Source organism: Megascapheus bottae, chromosome 7 (genome assembly GCF_031878675.1).
Source record: "Megascapheus bottae isolate mThoBot1 chromosome 7, mThoBot2.hap1, whole genome shotgun sequence".
Taxonomy (NCBI): Eukaryota; Metazoa; Chordata; class Mammalia; order Rodentia; family Geomyidae; genus Megascapheus; species Megascapheus bottae.
In genome coordinates this window covers 55,061,240-55,076,627 of record NC_143515.1, presented here as the reverse complement: position 1 = coordinate 55,076,627, position 15,388 = coordinate 55,061,240, and the positions used below count along the sequence as shown (strand labels likewise).

The 15,388-nt window shown below is 41.4% G+C and overlaps 1 protein-coding gene across 1 annotated transcript in view; it reads right to left on the bottom strand.

Moving 5' to 3' along the window:
• LOC150060818 (tRNA (32-2'-O)-methyltransferase regulator THADA-like) overlaps positions 1 to 15,388 on the bottom strand; it is a 241,115-nt gene that overhangs the window by 37,484 nt on the left and 188,243 nt on the right. Inside the window, exons 12-15 of the mRNA XM_090337046.1 lie at positions 7,880 to 8,259; positions 6,279 to 6,397; positions 6,059 to 6,131; positions 2,901 to 3,054 (exon numbers count right to left, since the gene is read on the bottom strand). Of these exons, the coding sequence (XP_090193172.1) occupies positions 2,901 to 3,054; positions 6,059 to 6,131; positions 6,279 to 6,397; positions 7,880 to 8,259 (726 nt within the window). The remainder of the gene's footprint in view (positions 1 to 2,900; positions 3,055 to 6,058; positions 6,132 to 6,278; positions 6,398 to 7,879; positions 8,260 to 15,388) is intronic.

Below are 15,388 nucleotides of genomic sequence, written 5' to 3'. Positions count from 1 at the left end.
AAGAATGAAATTTTTGCATTAAGAGTATTTTGCTGCCAGGCATTGGTGGCTCATGCCTGCAATCCTAGCTACTCAGGAGGCTGAGATCTGAGGATTGAGGCTCAAAGCCAGCTCAGGCATAGAAATCCATGAGACTGGGCCGGGAGTTTGGCCTAGTGGTAGAGTGCTTGCCTAGCATTCACGAAGACCCGGGGGGTTCAATTCCTCGGTACCCCACATACATAGCAAAAAGCCGGAAGTGGTGCTGAGGCTCAAGTGGTAGAGCTCTAGCCTTGAGAAAGCCCAAGGACAGTGTTCAAGCCCTGAGCCCAAGCCCAGGACTGGCAAAAAAAAAAAAAAAAAAGAAATCCATGAGACTCTTCTCTCCAATTAACCTTCAGCAAACCGGAAGTGGTATTGTGGCTCAAGTGGTAGAGTGATAGCCTAGAGTTGAAAAGCTCAGGGACAGGGCCCAGGCCCAGAGTTCAAGCCCCACAACCGGCAAAAAAAACAAGAGCACATTGCTGAACTATAGATGTGAGATGCGGCTCAAGTGGTAGAGTGCTAGCATGTGTGAAAAAGCCAAGGGAATGTTCAAGCCCCACTACTACAACCATCAAAAAAAAAAGAGGGAGGAGAGAGGCAGATTATGCTTTGGGCTCAGTATACAAAAAAAGGGAAGGGCTATGTCATCTATCTGTGAGGTCAATTTTCTGCTGTCATTACCCTGAAGCAAAGACCTTGGATAGCCTGTGCTAGGTGTTTCTCTGAACAGACAGGCAAAAGACAGTATTTGTTTCTAAGCAGTAGAAAGAAATGAAGTCTTGCACAGGCAAAAAACTGAGTGGCCATGACTTATAGTAGGTCACTATTTCCAGAGGTAGGTAAAGATAGATTTGTTCATTCAGGGTGGGATGAGGCCTGGGGTTTCAATGGAGAGCCATGACAAACTAGCACCAGCATCCCTGTCTTGTCACAGGAAAGCAGTCCTGTTCTAACATCTGCTGTTTGTCACTGCTATTAGAATCACTGGCATTTCTGTCAAGCCAAGAGAAAAATGGCTTCTCTTAGAGCTTTATTCTCTTCTTTCTATTCTACACCTGGCTTTCAATTTTGCTCACTTTTAGAATCCATCCTTTTTGTTTTTTAGGGTTTCATACTTTTCTCTCAACATTTTTCTAGTCATGCATACTTCTAAATTCCTTCCCCTGGAAGCCCAATTTTTCATGTTCATATTGGCTGTTGGCCATCACTCACCTTTCTCATCTTTATAATGCTATGGTATTTCCTAGGACTCTAATCCACACGAGAACTCCATGCTATTCCACATACACCCTGCCTGTTGTGAGCCAGGATTAAAGTAGTCAAGTTAGTGAGGAAATGTACATTAACTTTACTGGAGAAGTTTTACACATTCCTCGCCTTGTTTTATTTAAAGATGGTATTGTGCAATGTTGCATGAACTCTTGGATTCTTGTCTTGAATTCTTAGACTCGGGAGATCTTCCTACCTGTTTGTTGATAAGCTTGGACTGCAAGTGTGCCACCACACCTGCTTGACCAAAGTTTATGACTTTGCTCTTATTCCTTTAGGTCCAATGATTAAACTATAATGACCAGAGGCTCCCTCTGAATCCACCGCTATAAGAAAAAAAAATTCCTGCATGTCCTTAAAAGGAAAGAAGTGAAAGGAAAGCCAACTCATTTCCCAGAGAGATTAAGAGATACTTCACTGGTCTAAATTCCTAAAATATGAATCTTACTATCTGAAAACAATTCCTTCCTTTATTCTAGAAATGTGCCTCCACAACGATACTGAAAGCACTTGGAAGCAGAGATGCTTCATTCTTGATGGCTGTGCTTGGAAATAATAAGAAAATCAGAATTCTACTAACAAATGAAAAGGGAATCAAACAAAGCACCATAAGGCAGGACTAAACATAGCAGGACAGCACAGGGTCAAGGCTAAAGCCAGGTTTCAGTCCCAGGCTTTCCTCTTAATAAACCTAAATAATCTGAGAAAATTTTAAATTAACACCCCCTCTGTGAAATTCTGAGGATGTCCTCAAGCTTAGTTTTCTTCAGCAGCATTAGCCTATGGCTCTTCCCTACTAATTCCTCAAGGCATGGGGGTGGCAACAAGAAGGAGACATGGAGGTGGAGGACCAGGCTAGAATCAGTTAAGAGCTATATAGACTCTTAACTTCAAAATAGTTCCTCTTTCATATCCAAGGGGACACTCTACTTAAACCAAGTTCAGTGAAGTTATTTTCTAGTGACTATGACTAGAAGCCTAGAAGTCATTCTAGCATCTCCCATAATCTAAGCATCACTAAGTCAGGGGCTCTACTCCTTAGTATCTTTTGAGGCTGTCCTCTCTACTTCCTCCCACAACAGCTTATGCTCACCCATTCACTTTTTATACAGACTGCTGAAGCAGGTTTCCTGGTAGGAGAGATGGTTGGTCTGAGTTTTAAAAGACACATAAAAGTTAGTGAAGCAGAGGTTTATTTACAGGTGGGGAGTGGCGGAGGCAGGGGAGTAAGCCAGTGATGGAAGGGAAGGACTCAGAGCCATATTAAAGAACATTTAGAGTTCATCCTAAAGGCAATGGATTCATCCACTCAATGGTTTTTGCAGGGAACTAAAATGACCACATTCTTATTTCAAAAAGACTACAGAGGCTCTGTGAACACTTTTGAAAGAAAGGCTTAGAACACAGAAGGAAAAGAGACTAAGAAGCTGCTGGCAAGAATAAATGGAATATGAATTAAGAGGGTAGATGATACCAGAATAGTTAGTGGCACATTACACACTGCCATGTGTCCGTCACCTTTCCTTTTCTTGTGGCTGTGTATGTATTCATGCTTTTATCAAGTTTTGATACTTCCTCTCAACACACACACACACACACACTCTTACCTAGAATTGGCTGGGGGTTGGTGAGGAACAGTGGTGTGGTACTGGTGAGAACTTCAGCAGCAGCCAGCTTAGACTCAGTGGGAAGAGGGTCTTCACAGGACAAGACAACCAGCTGGACCCACTGCTTCAGCTCAGGCGCTAGCAAGTCCTTATTCTGAAAGCACAAAAGATGGCTATCAGTAACCTAGAAGATTAATCATGGGTAGCCATGATTCAAATTGTGTCTGTAGGTTACCTTCTACATTAGTGGAACAAATTTTTTTTCTATCACAACAAGGGAGAAACAAACAAGCTCAAAGAAAGAAAACCTAACTTGCCTTTGTGAAATAGGGAGTTCTATAATTAGCAAGTTCTTTGAATTTTATCTGATGCATGTCTCAGCTTATCACACACACACACAAACACACACACACACACACACACACACATACACACACACACATTGGTGTCTGACAGCTTTAAATTTGTGGGGAAGACTGGTAGCAGCAAAAAATATGCTGCCCTCAGTAACCAGATATTCATCCTACTTTTACTAATAGAACCCCAGTTTTTTTGTTTTTGTTCTTGTTTTTTTTTTTGTACCTAAAGACATTTCCCAGTCTCCTTCATACTGGGGAGGAACCTGAGATTAAGTCACTGAAAAGTAAGTACTTGTGCACTTGTAGGTTGTACCTTAGAAAACACCAATGAGATGGACTGGGAGTATGGCCTGCTGGTAGAGTATGTGCCTAGCACGCACATAAACAGAAAAAGCCAGAAATGGTTCCGTGGCTCAAGTGGTAGAGTGCTAGCTCAGGAACAGTGCCCAGGCCCTCAGTTCAAGTCCCCAGACTGGCAAAAAAAAAAGTAGAAAACTTTATGAATTTTGGTATGTTCACAGATGTAGGTAACGACCACCACTGTCAAATTTTATTATTTTTGGTATCTTATGTTAAAATGTCAAGTTTAACTGACATACAAAAAGATACATATTTATGATTTACCAGGTGGTATTTTGATACATGCATGTCATTGTAAAATGTTCAAATCATAGCAAACATCTTTTCAGTAAAATTTAGGCCATTTCACCATCACAAAGAGAAATTTGTATATTTATTTATTTATTTTTGCCAGTTCTGGGGCTTGAACTCAGGGCCTGAGCACTAGCCTTAGACTTTCTCAATGCTAAAGCTCTACCACCTGAGCCACAGCACCACTTCTGGCTTTTCTATGTATGTGGTACTGAGGAATAGAACCTAGCTCTTTGTGCATGCTAGGCAAGCATTCTACCACTAGGCCACACTCCCAGCCCATGAAATCTGCATTCTTTTTGTTGTTGTTAGTTGTGAGGCTTGAACTTTGGGCCTGGGCATTATCCCTGAGCTCTTCAGTTCAAGGGCTAGCACTCTACCACATTGAGCCACAACACCACTTTCAGTTTTCTAGAGGCTAACTGGAGATAAGAGTCTCATGGACTTTAGTGCCCAGGCTGGCTTTGCACCGAGTTCCTAAGATCTCAGCTTCCTGAGTAGCTAGGATTACAGGTGTGAGCCACTGCGCCTGGCAAAACCTTTATTCTTTAATTATCACTCTCTACCTGTTCATCCTTTTAGCCCAAACAACTACTACTCTTACATCTGGAGTTGTCTAATTCTGGGCATTTCACATAAATACAATCATACCATCTTTTTATGACTGGCTTCTTTTACCTGGCTCATCCATGCTGTGGGGAATACTAGCAAACTACTCCTTTCTCCTGCCCCCTGCTGTTAAAGTTTGTACTCTGAGCCTCGTGCTTGCCAGACTTGAGCTATGACTCTAGTCTTTTTCACTCCGGTTACTCTTAAATAAGGTCCAGATTGGCCTGGACCACGACTCTCCTATTTACCTCCTTGCCATAGCTGGGATGACAACTGTATAATATGTCCAACTTTTTTTGTTGAGATGAGGTCTCACTTTTTGCCTAGGCTAGACTCAAAGCATGATTCTCTAGATCTTAGCCCCTCAAGTAACTACAATTAAAATATGAGCCACCCTGTGCAGCTTCTATTCCCTTTTATGGCCAAATAATATTCCATTCTCAGTCAACTAACATTGGATTTTTTTTTAACAGTGCCATAAAAAACAAAACAATTGTTTTCCTAGAAAGGCAACTATCATTCTCTAGAACTTCCTGTTTTGTTTTGAACATTTTCTCCAAAAGTCATGCTGAAATTTAATTACTGCAGTGACAGCATTTATGTGGAAGATGAGACCCCCGAGAAGTGATGAGGTCACTGAGGCAGAACTCTAATGATTTAGATGGATAAATGCTGTTATCTCCAGAGTGGGTGAGTCACCACAGGAGTGACTCTGCTATAAAAGGGAGTTCTTCTGGTGTTCTCCCTCCTCCCCACATGCCTTCTCTTGTTATGAGGCAGTGTGACGGCTAGCTAGCATCAGATGTCACGGTCATGTATATTTACTTGGACTTCTAAGCCTTCAAAACTATGGTAAATAAATTTGTCTTTAAAATAAACAACTCAGTCTTAGGACTGGTTTATGGCATCAGAAGATAGATTTTTGATTTACTAAGTGAACTATAAATGTTCAAAATGTGCAACTGACTGCTCTATCTACAGGGCAATGGAATTAAACTGAAGGTCTTGCGATGTAGCCAAGGCTGACCTAGAACTTGCAGTTCTTTGCAAGTCTTCTAAATCCTGGGATTACAAGGGTTATTATTGTTATTATTATTATTTGTATTTATATTTCCAGTTTTTCCCCCCAGCCTGACTTTGAATGACACATCCAGGGAAAATGTTGCCAGCTAGTTAATTCTCACCCTTTGGCTAGCTCTCTGAACTTAACAACTTCAATATTCTTGGCACCAACTTGTTTTTTTTTCCACTTTAGGTAGGGTCTAGCCACACAAATGGGGAGAAAACAATAGGTATATGAGTGTTGGAGAAGTTGTATCATCACCATGGATTCTAACTGAAAATGCACACAAGAAAAGAAATGGGGTAGTTAGTCTTCTCAAGTTAGTGCCAGAATGAAAATTCAACATGAACAATGGTTTAATAGAGGTCATACAAACAAATCACAGCAACTGTGTTTGTTGGGACAACTGACCCCTTCTGGGAAAGTAAGAGCACAAACTACCCCTAACCCCAGGGCGGGCACAGAACTAGCTTTACCTCCTTATGTGTCTGCAAGTGGTAGGCAATCACCCTGGAAGCAAGTCTCAGGGATACGCTCTGGATTTCAGAACTGAGGGGAAAAGAATCAAAATCAAATGTATAATCAAACAAGTTAAATCAAATACATTGGACACACAGATGAATTTTATAGACAGTGTAGATGAATGCATGGTGACTGATGGAGATCACACATGCCACAGGGGGCACTGGGGCAAACCTGTCATTGGAAGCAATCTCCATGGTCCATATCAAGAACTCCTGTGGGCTTAGATGAAGACAGCATTCAGCCTGGGGAAGCCACTCCCTGGGGTCCATGTGATAAAGAATCTTCAGTATCTGTGTGAGCCAAGTCCATAAAGAAAAAAAAGAAAAGGGAGAGGTATACAGTGGGAAAAGACTCCAGATGTTAAATAGATACCACTATTAACAGAAGACAAAGGCTTATCTTTTAAAAGGCTCCAATTGACCTGTTTTCTTGTAATACCTGAGAGAATCTGAAGCTGGATGGAGAAATGACAACTTTTGAAGGCTCCTAGTGACCTGTGATGGAACTGGATTCCTAGACTCTAGTGGCCTTTCCCAGATGGCCATCTGCCCCCGGATAGGGGGCACTTTGTTGACCCTCCTGCTTCAGTCTTCTGAAGTGCTAGGATTATAGGCCTGAGCCACCTGAAGCCAGTTTTTAGCTGATTTCTAGAATAAATGTAACAGAAATGTTTGGTTTGTTTTTTTGTTTGTTTTTTTTGCCAGTCTCGAGGCTTGAACTCAGGGCCTGAGCACTGTCCTTAAGCTTTCCTCAATGTTAACGCTCTACCACATGAACCACAGCATCACTTTGGCATTTTTCTATGTATGTGGTACCAAGGACTTGAACCTGGGTCTTCGTGCATGTTAGGCAAGGACTCTACTGTTAGACTAAACTCCTGGCCCATCAAAGTTAATTTTTTTTTTTAACTCAGGGCCTGAGCACTGTCCTTGGGCTTTTCTCAAGGCTAGCACTCTGCCACTTGAGCCACAGAACCACTTCCAGCTTTTTCTATGGATGTGGTACCGAGGAGTCGAACCAAGGTCTTTGTGCATGCTAGGCAAGCACTCTACCACTAGACCAAACTCCCGGCCTCCAAAGTTAATTTTTTTTTTTTCCTTGGCCAGTCCTGGGCTTGGGCTCAGGGCCTGAGCATTGTACTTGGACTTTCTCAAGGCTAGCACTCTACCACTTGAGCCTCAGCACCACTTCCAGCTTTTTTCTAAGTATGTGGCATTCTACCACTAGGCCAAACTCCTGGCCCAACCAAAGTTAATTTTTAATGATATGTTTTCTAAACATTCCATAGTGGCTCTTTTTTTGATTAATCTTTGCTATCAGTACCATTATCATTAACCACTTAAAAATGATTTTTATTTTTTGTGCTAGTCCTAGGGTTTGAATCCAGGTCCGGGGAGCTATTCCTGAGCACCCTACTACTTAGGGCATAGCCCCATTTTTTACTTTTTTGGTACCTTACTGAAGGTAAGAGTTTCATGGATTTCCTTGTGCAAGTTGATTTTGAACTGATCTTCAGATCCCAGACTCCTTAATAGCTAGGATTACAGGCATGAACCACTGGTGCCTAGCACTTCTTTTTTTAAATGCCTTTCTATGCTTGTAGCATATTGTGTACTATACAAAGAGAATTCTCCCTACCCTCTGAATGTGAATCTCCTTCCTATTGCCCTAGAAAGCCTAGCCCCGATCTTACCTTTCTGATTCTACTTTCCTGGTAGCTCATCAAAGAATTGAGGAATGGAAGGCACCTATCAATTTGGTGGAGATTTTACCTTGCAGAAGCATTCTGGATGCGGTTCCTTCATTGCCAGCACCAGGAACTCCTCTGCCATATTGCAGAGCAAAGGAGGCAATCCCTTTTCTCCCAATGTAGAAGCTGCAGATGAAAACCTTTCCAACAGGGTGTCTAGAGTCAGCAAACGTACTTCAGAAAAGGAAGACTTGAGCAGCTGAGGGAAGGTGATAGGAATGTCCTTTGTCTGCCCTGCAGCCTCAGCCAGCCCTGCCCATATTGCACTGAGAGCTAGTTTGGTGAGGCTCTCTAGGTACTGGGGCAAGCCTGGCACCTTGATGGTACAGGGGAATCCTGTTATCAGCTCTGATAATGAGATGATCTCCTTGATTTCCTCCCAGAAGCCAAGACTCTTCAAAACTAAAAAACAAAAAAGAGGAGAGAAGGAGGTATTAACTTTATTCAACTTTCTGTGAAAGGACATGGGAGAATGGAAAGTTCAGATATGGGGTATTAGACTGGATAGGATCATCAGATGTGTTTCCTAGGTGCATTTCAAATAAACAATGTGGTAAGTACTAGCCCACTAAGGTTGGACTCTGGGCCCAGAAGCAATTTCAATTTAGGCAACTTACAATTTTCCCTCCAAGAAGGATAAAGGCATTACTATCAGAAAATGTACCCTTGGCATCCCTCCTGGACATTCAAACTTCCTGAATCACCAAGTCTCAAAATTGGCCAGGGGAAAAAGTCCAAATTTCTTTTGGGGCTCAAATCTCTTTACAGGACTGCCCTCCAAGGGCTCTGAATTGACTTAATGGTGACCTGGAGCTCAGGAGAACTTATTCCACTGTTAGTAGATCTAATCGTTGCAAAATTATTTCTGCAAGTTTTATTCGTTAGTCTTATTCTATACTTTGAGGCTCTCACTGGCAGCTATGTCTGTGGCATCTGATTATAATTACTGTGCCCTTATCTGTTTTTTCCAGATGAAACACTCTACTTCCTGCCCATATGATGGGTCACCTCCTACTATTTCAGCTGCATTGTTTTGGACATGCCTTATCTTCTCAGTTAAGTATGCTCATAAAATAGATGTGACCTCTGCTTAATCCGTCCAATAGGACTGTTAACTTTCCCTGTTCTGGATAGCAGGTTACTAGCCACAGTACTGGGTCACATGGAATACCAGGTCAGCTGGAACCACAGCCCTTCTTTTTTATGTGGTCTCTTGAAAGGAATGAGTCATCTTTCCCCACCTGTACCTGGTACTCAAGTCAAGGCTTGTTTTCTTTGTTGGATGAGTCTCTCTCTCTCTCTCTCTCTCTCTCTCTCTCTCTCTCTCTCTCTCTCTCTCTCTCTCTCTCTCTCTCTCTCTCTCTCTCTGGGGCTTGAACTCAGGGTGTTTCAGAGTATTACACTCTAGCTGGGCTTTCTCCACTTATAGCTTGTGCTCTAACCACTTATGCCATGACTTTACTTTCACTTTTTTGCTGATTTTTAGAGACAATAGTCTCTAGAATTTGTCTGCCCAAACTGACTCAAAACCTTAATTCTCATATCTCAGCCTTCTGAGTAGCTAGGATTACAGGTGTGAAGCCATCCGTGCCCAGCTCTTTATTTTGTTTTAGTCCTAAATGCATAACTGTTATGTTTATCTACTTGTTAAATTTTACTGTTTGCCTTCTATTGTGGAGACTATTTTTTTAAATTAAAGAATTTATTAACATTGCGTTTTATATCATATTTCAAATGACGTGTTTAACAAACAAGTATTCAAGAAGGGAATCTCTATATACAATCACTGGCACTTAGATTTTAGAACATAATCAAAATAGATTATTTTTTTATATTCTCAGCTTTGGTCCAAAATAATTTGCCTGCTTCCTATATGTTAAATATTAATTAAAAATAAGATCAGTTAATAGTCTACTTTGAGAAAGAGAAATATGTGAATAGATAATTTTAATAGTGGTATAAAAGCATAATCTGAGTCTCAGTGAGGAAGACAGGTGAGAATGTGTTAGAACAACCAAAGGCAAAGGAAGGTTCAAGGCTCAGAGTGGAATGGACCATGTCAGGAGTACAGACTACTTGATTTTACTAGAAAACAAAATGTGAGATGGAGAAAAGCAGGAGATTAGGCTAGAGAAGAAATAAGGTCAACATGCTATGCTCTGTTTTTCCCGAGAACTTTTTTTTTTTGGCCAGTCCTGGGGACTGAACTCAGGGACTTGAGTTTCTCAAGGTTAGTGTTCTACCACTTGAGCCACAACACCAGTTCTGACTTTTTTATATATGTGCTACCGGGGAATCGAACCCCAGTCTTCATGCATGTTAGGCAAGCACTCTACCACTAGGCCAAACTCCTGCCCAAGATGTTTATGTTCTTGTAGACCACATAAAGGATCTTGAATATAGTTCTTCCATATGATTTTGTTCTTCTGTAGGAAAGGGAATGACACTGAAGTGTGAGTGACCAATCCATGCACACATCCATACATCCATCCATCCAACACCTATCTACCCACCCATCCATCTGTTTACTTATGTATTGGCACTAGAGTTTGAATTCAGTGCCTCATGCTTTTCCCTCATGGCTGGTGCTCTACCACTTGAACCACATCTCCAGGTCTGATTTTTTGTTGGTTGGCATGAAGTCTCTGATTTTTCTGTTCTATGATCCTCAGATTTCAGATTATAGATGTGAATCATCAACATCCAGCAGTTTTTATTTTTTATTATCTTTTTTTCAGACTGGGTTTCACTTTGTTGACCCTCCTGCTTCAGTCTTCTGAAGTGCTAAGATTATAGGCCTGAACCACTTGAAGCCAGTTTTTAACTGATTTCTAGAATAAATGTAACAGAAATATTTGATCAGGAAGTTTTTTTTTTTGGAAAACTTGTCTAAAATTTTAGAAGTTGCATAAATGTGTGATCACCTAGGAATTTAAGAACTATGTTCTATGTTATTATTTTTTTTAAAGTCTGCCCTAAGTGGCAAAAACACAGGACTAAGTGTCTAATATGAGGGCATTTGGACAGACATCTGCCCTTAAGCAAGAGCCTGAAGTCCCAGTTAAAGCAGAAGGAGGTCATCTTTTAAAAACAGCAGGAAAACCTCAAGCATTTGGGATTCTCAATCTTCTTTTCCATGCGTGTGTGTGTGTGTGTGTGTGTGTGTGTGTGTGTGTGTGTGTGTGTGTATGTTGTTCCTGAGGCTTGAACTCAGGGCTTAGGTCCAGTCCTTGAGCTTTTTTGCTCAAGGTTTACTATCAGTTGAGCCACATCTCCACTTCTGGCTTTTTTTGATAGTTAATTGGAGATAAGAATCCATGGACTTTCCTGCGTGGGCTGGCTTTGAAATTTTTTTTTTGCCAGTCCTGGGCTTGAGCTCAGGGCCTGAGCACTGTCCTTGGACTTTCTCAAGGCTAGAGCTCTACCACTTGAGCCTCAGCACCACTTCTGGCTTTTTTCTATGTATGTGGTACCAAGGAATCGAACCCGGGTCTTCATGCATGCTAGACAAGCACTTTAACCACTAGGCCAAACTCCCGGCCCCGGCTTTGAAATTTGATCCTCAGATTTCAGCTTCTTGAGTAGCTGGGACTATAGGCGTGAGCCAGTGGCACCTAGCCATCTTTTCAATAAATGCAGAATACAAGTTCCATTTCCAATTCTTCCCACCCAATGCTTCCCCAAGACAACACTGCAGTAAGAAGGCATAAAATCATGGATGGCTCCTGAAGGCCGCTGGGAGAGTTAGAACTGTGTTCAGAGGAATTTCTGTGGTCTGTGCCACAAGTGTGCTGCAACACAGTAAAGTACCAAATGATGCTCATTTCAGCACTTTCTTTAAATTGTTGCTTGGAAAAAATATTCTCTGACGTGTTGCAACTACCAACCAAAGTGGATGCCCTGAAGTGGACCATGCCATCCATGTCTAAAGGGCTCATAGGTGCAGGTGCTGCTGACCCAGTTACTTTGAAAACCTCAGCCACACATTCCGGGACCCCATGCTAGTAGACTCTGATTTCATTGGCTGCAAGTTGGATACAGCCAGCTGTAGGCCTAAGAAGCTGTTAGGTGATTCTGCTCTGCATCCCAGGGGAGAGCCACACTCTGAAGGGACAAATTTACAGAGGTTTGTTAAGTTTATATGTGTGTAAGTGGAACCGGGCTATGGTTCCATGCAAGAGTGCAGCTGATGTCAGCTCAGTACTTTATAGTACTGAAAAGTTCACCATGCTCAGCTTCTCTCACTAATGGTAACAGCAAAGGAAGGGAAGTGAGCAAGAAGTCAGAAGAATGAATAAGCATAAGCAAGTGTTGCTGTCTGGCAGGCCTCCCACAGTGCCAAGGATGGCTCACTAGGTAAAGTTTTGGCCTGATTTCTTCAAGATCTTGGATTCAACAGGGAATTAGAAAGACTAGGCCCTGCTCTCATGGGATTCCCATTTAGGCAAGAACTCCAGGGACGACTTCCACTGCATTTGGTAGTGAGCAAAGGACTGTGGTGGTCTCTAGTGAATAGGGCGATGGATGTAACTATGCTTAATCCTTCTACAAGACATAGTCCAGTAACTAACAGAGTAGTTCTTTCTTCTCAGCCTAGGGAGCATGAGAAATTCATGACAGCATTTGGAAAACACTACTGTTGAGTCCTAGGAGTTTGCAGCTCCTGTTTAGTCTTTTCACTCACAGGAAGGAGACTCACCAAGTGGTTTCACAAGCTGGATTTCTCCCTGGTAAAGCAATGTTTTTGTCTGGCCATATCAAATATTGTTCAATGTCTAGATCAACAGGTGGTACTTATTTTTGTTTCTGTGAATGCATTTTATTTGCAACACACCAAGAATTGGTATTTATTCTTCTGTCTAAAGTTTATCTCAGACTTCTTCTCTTGCAAGTAGTAATTTTAAAATCTCACTTTCTGGCCAGGAGTTTGGCCTAATGGTACAGTGCTTGCATAGCATCCACGAAGGCCTGGGTTTGATTCCTCAGTATCACATACATAGAAAAAAGCCTGAACTGGTGCTGATCTCAAGTGGTAGAGCTCTAGCTTTGAGAAAGTCCAAGGGCAGTGCTCAGGCCCTAAGCTCAAGCCCAAGACTGGCAAAAAAAAAAAAAAAAAAAGGTAAAATCTCACTTTCCCCAATTTTGATTGCTTTAGGTTTTTTCTCTGGTGGGAAGTTATGAGTTTGACCTAAAGAATCAAGTCTCTACTTTAACGGCCTCTCTGTCTCTCTGTGGTTTTTATAAGCTTGGCTTTTTTTGTAAACCCATCCTGCATAAAGCTTTTTGCAGCCCTCTCTTTGCCTCTTTGGTGGGAGCCTTTGCATGTTCCCACCAGCGCAGCCATCTCAGTCACTCAAGTGTGTATGACTGATTCTAAACATTCAATCTGATCTCATTTTTGGAAGTAGTATTTTTTCCTTCTTCAGAACAAGTATATTTCTGGCCTTCAAGGGAATGCCTTAATGGCTGGATTCACATGATAAAACAAGACCTCCTACTGTGCTATGTCCTGGCTCACTGGAGAAGTAATTCCTAATAAAATGTTATAAATAAAGTGTAGACAGGTACAAGTGACCAACTTTTGTCTTGCAAAAGAAAAACATTAAAATTCTACTATTCTCATTTTGTAATGGAGAGGTTCTCTTACCACCAAAAACAGAGGAAATGGAATTGACCTTATGAAAAATATACAAACCCAGGTGTAGAGGCTCAGAGCTATAATCTTAGCTACTGGGAGGCAGAGATTAGGAGGACCACAGTGTAAGATCAGCCAGGCAAAAAGTTCATGAGACTCCATTTCACCCAATAGCTGGGATGGTAGCATGTGCTTGACACATCAGCTATGTAGGAGGCTGAGATCAGGGTAAGATCATAAGACTCGATCTCATATGAAGAAGATATTGAAATCTATAAAAATGAAGTTTTTGATATATATTTTTGTCTGTATATAAGTAAATATAAATAAAGAAAAATAAAATCTGGATGTCCTAATAAAGATATGTAATCTAATAAACGTAATGTTACACAATTAAAAAAACAAAAGACGGGCTGGGAGTATGGCTTAGTGGTAGAGTGCTTGCCTAGTATGCACAAACCTCTGGGTTCATTCCTCAGTACCATATACATAGAAAAAGCTGGAAGTGGTACCGTGGCTCAGGTGGTAGAACACTAGCCTTGAGCAAAAGTGCTCAAGGACAGTGTCCAGGCCCAGAGTTCAAGTCTCAGCACTGGCAAAAAAAAAAAAAAAAAAAAAAGACTAAAAAGACTCCTCGATCTCAACCAAAAAGCTGGGTATGGTGGTACAAACTTATCATCTCAGCTATGACAACAAGTATAAGTAAGAGGATCACTATCCAAGCAGGCTCCAACAAAAATTGAGAATAACCAATACCAAAATTAACCAGAGCAAAAAAGAGCTAATGACTTAGTTCAAACAGCAAAATGCCTACCCACAAAACTCAAAGCTATGTTTCATTGTGTCATGAGCTGATGAAAATATCACCAGATAGTTTAGCATCTAGGATGGCAGTTTTAAGAGTCAAAAGCCTCCTGAGAATGGTCTATATGGACAGCTTGACTCCTAGGAACAAAGATAACATAGGAAGGAACCAAAGGAGTCCTTACTTAGTGACCTGGCTATGAGAAAGAGTCCAGTAGTGATTCATACTGGGTCTTCTGGTGACCTCAGGTGTGCCACTTTTAGTTTTCAGGCAAGTTGGAGATTTCAGTTCTATTTGTATCAGTAATAGTATTTGTTGCTGAAGTGAATTTTGAACATAAAAGCTTCTGCTCCCTAACTAACTGAAAGGGTACTAACATCCACCAGGCTGCTGATGAGGGCTTAGCAGAAGCAGTACCTGAGCAGAGATGGTGTAACAAGCAGAAAGATAATCATCACACAGACTAGCCACTTTTGATTTCCTGAGCTGCTAATGCAGGTCTGCCAAAATTCCTTTTTATTGATGTTGGGTATTTTGTTTTGAAACTGTATCTCACTTATGTTGCCCAAATTGGTTCTGCCATAGCTTTGTAAATAGTTGGGATTATAAATGTGTGTGCCACTGTGCCTGGTTCAACATTTCTTTTAAAAAATAATTTAAAAAAAAAAAGGGCTGGGAGTTTGGCCTAGTGGTAGAGTGCTTGCCTAGCATGCACAAAGACCTGGGTGCGATTCCTTGGTACCACATAAATAGAAAAAGCCAGAAGTGGTGCGTTGCTGTGGCTCAAGTGGTAGAATGCTAAGCTTGAGGAAAGCCCAAAGACAGTGCTCACTCAGGTCCTGCGTTCAAGCCCCAGGACTGGCAAATAAATAAATAAATAAATAAATAAAATTAAAAGATACCTGGTAGCTAGGGACTGGTGGACTGTATCTGTAACTGTAGCTACTCAAAAGGCTAAGATGTGAGAACTGTTGTTTGAAACCAGCTGGGGCAGGAAGGTTTGTAATACTCTTATGTTCATTAGCTACCAAAAGCTAAAAACAGAACTGTAGCCTAAAAGGTACAGTGTTAGCCTTCAGTGAAAAATCTAA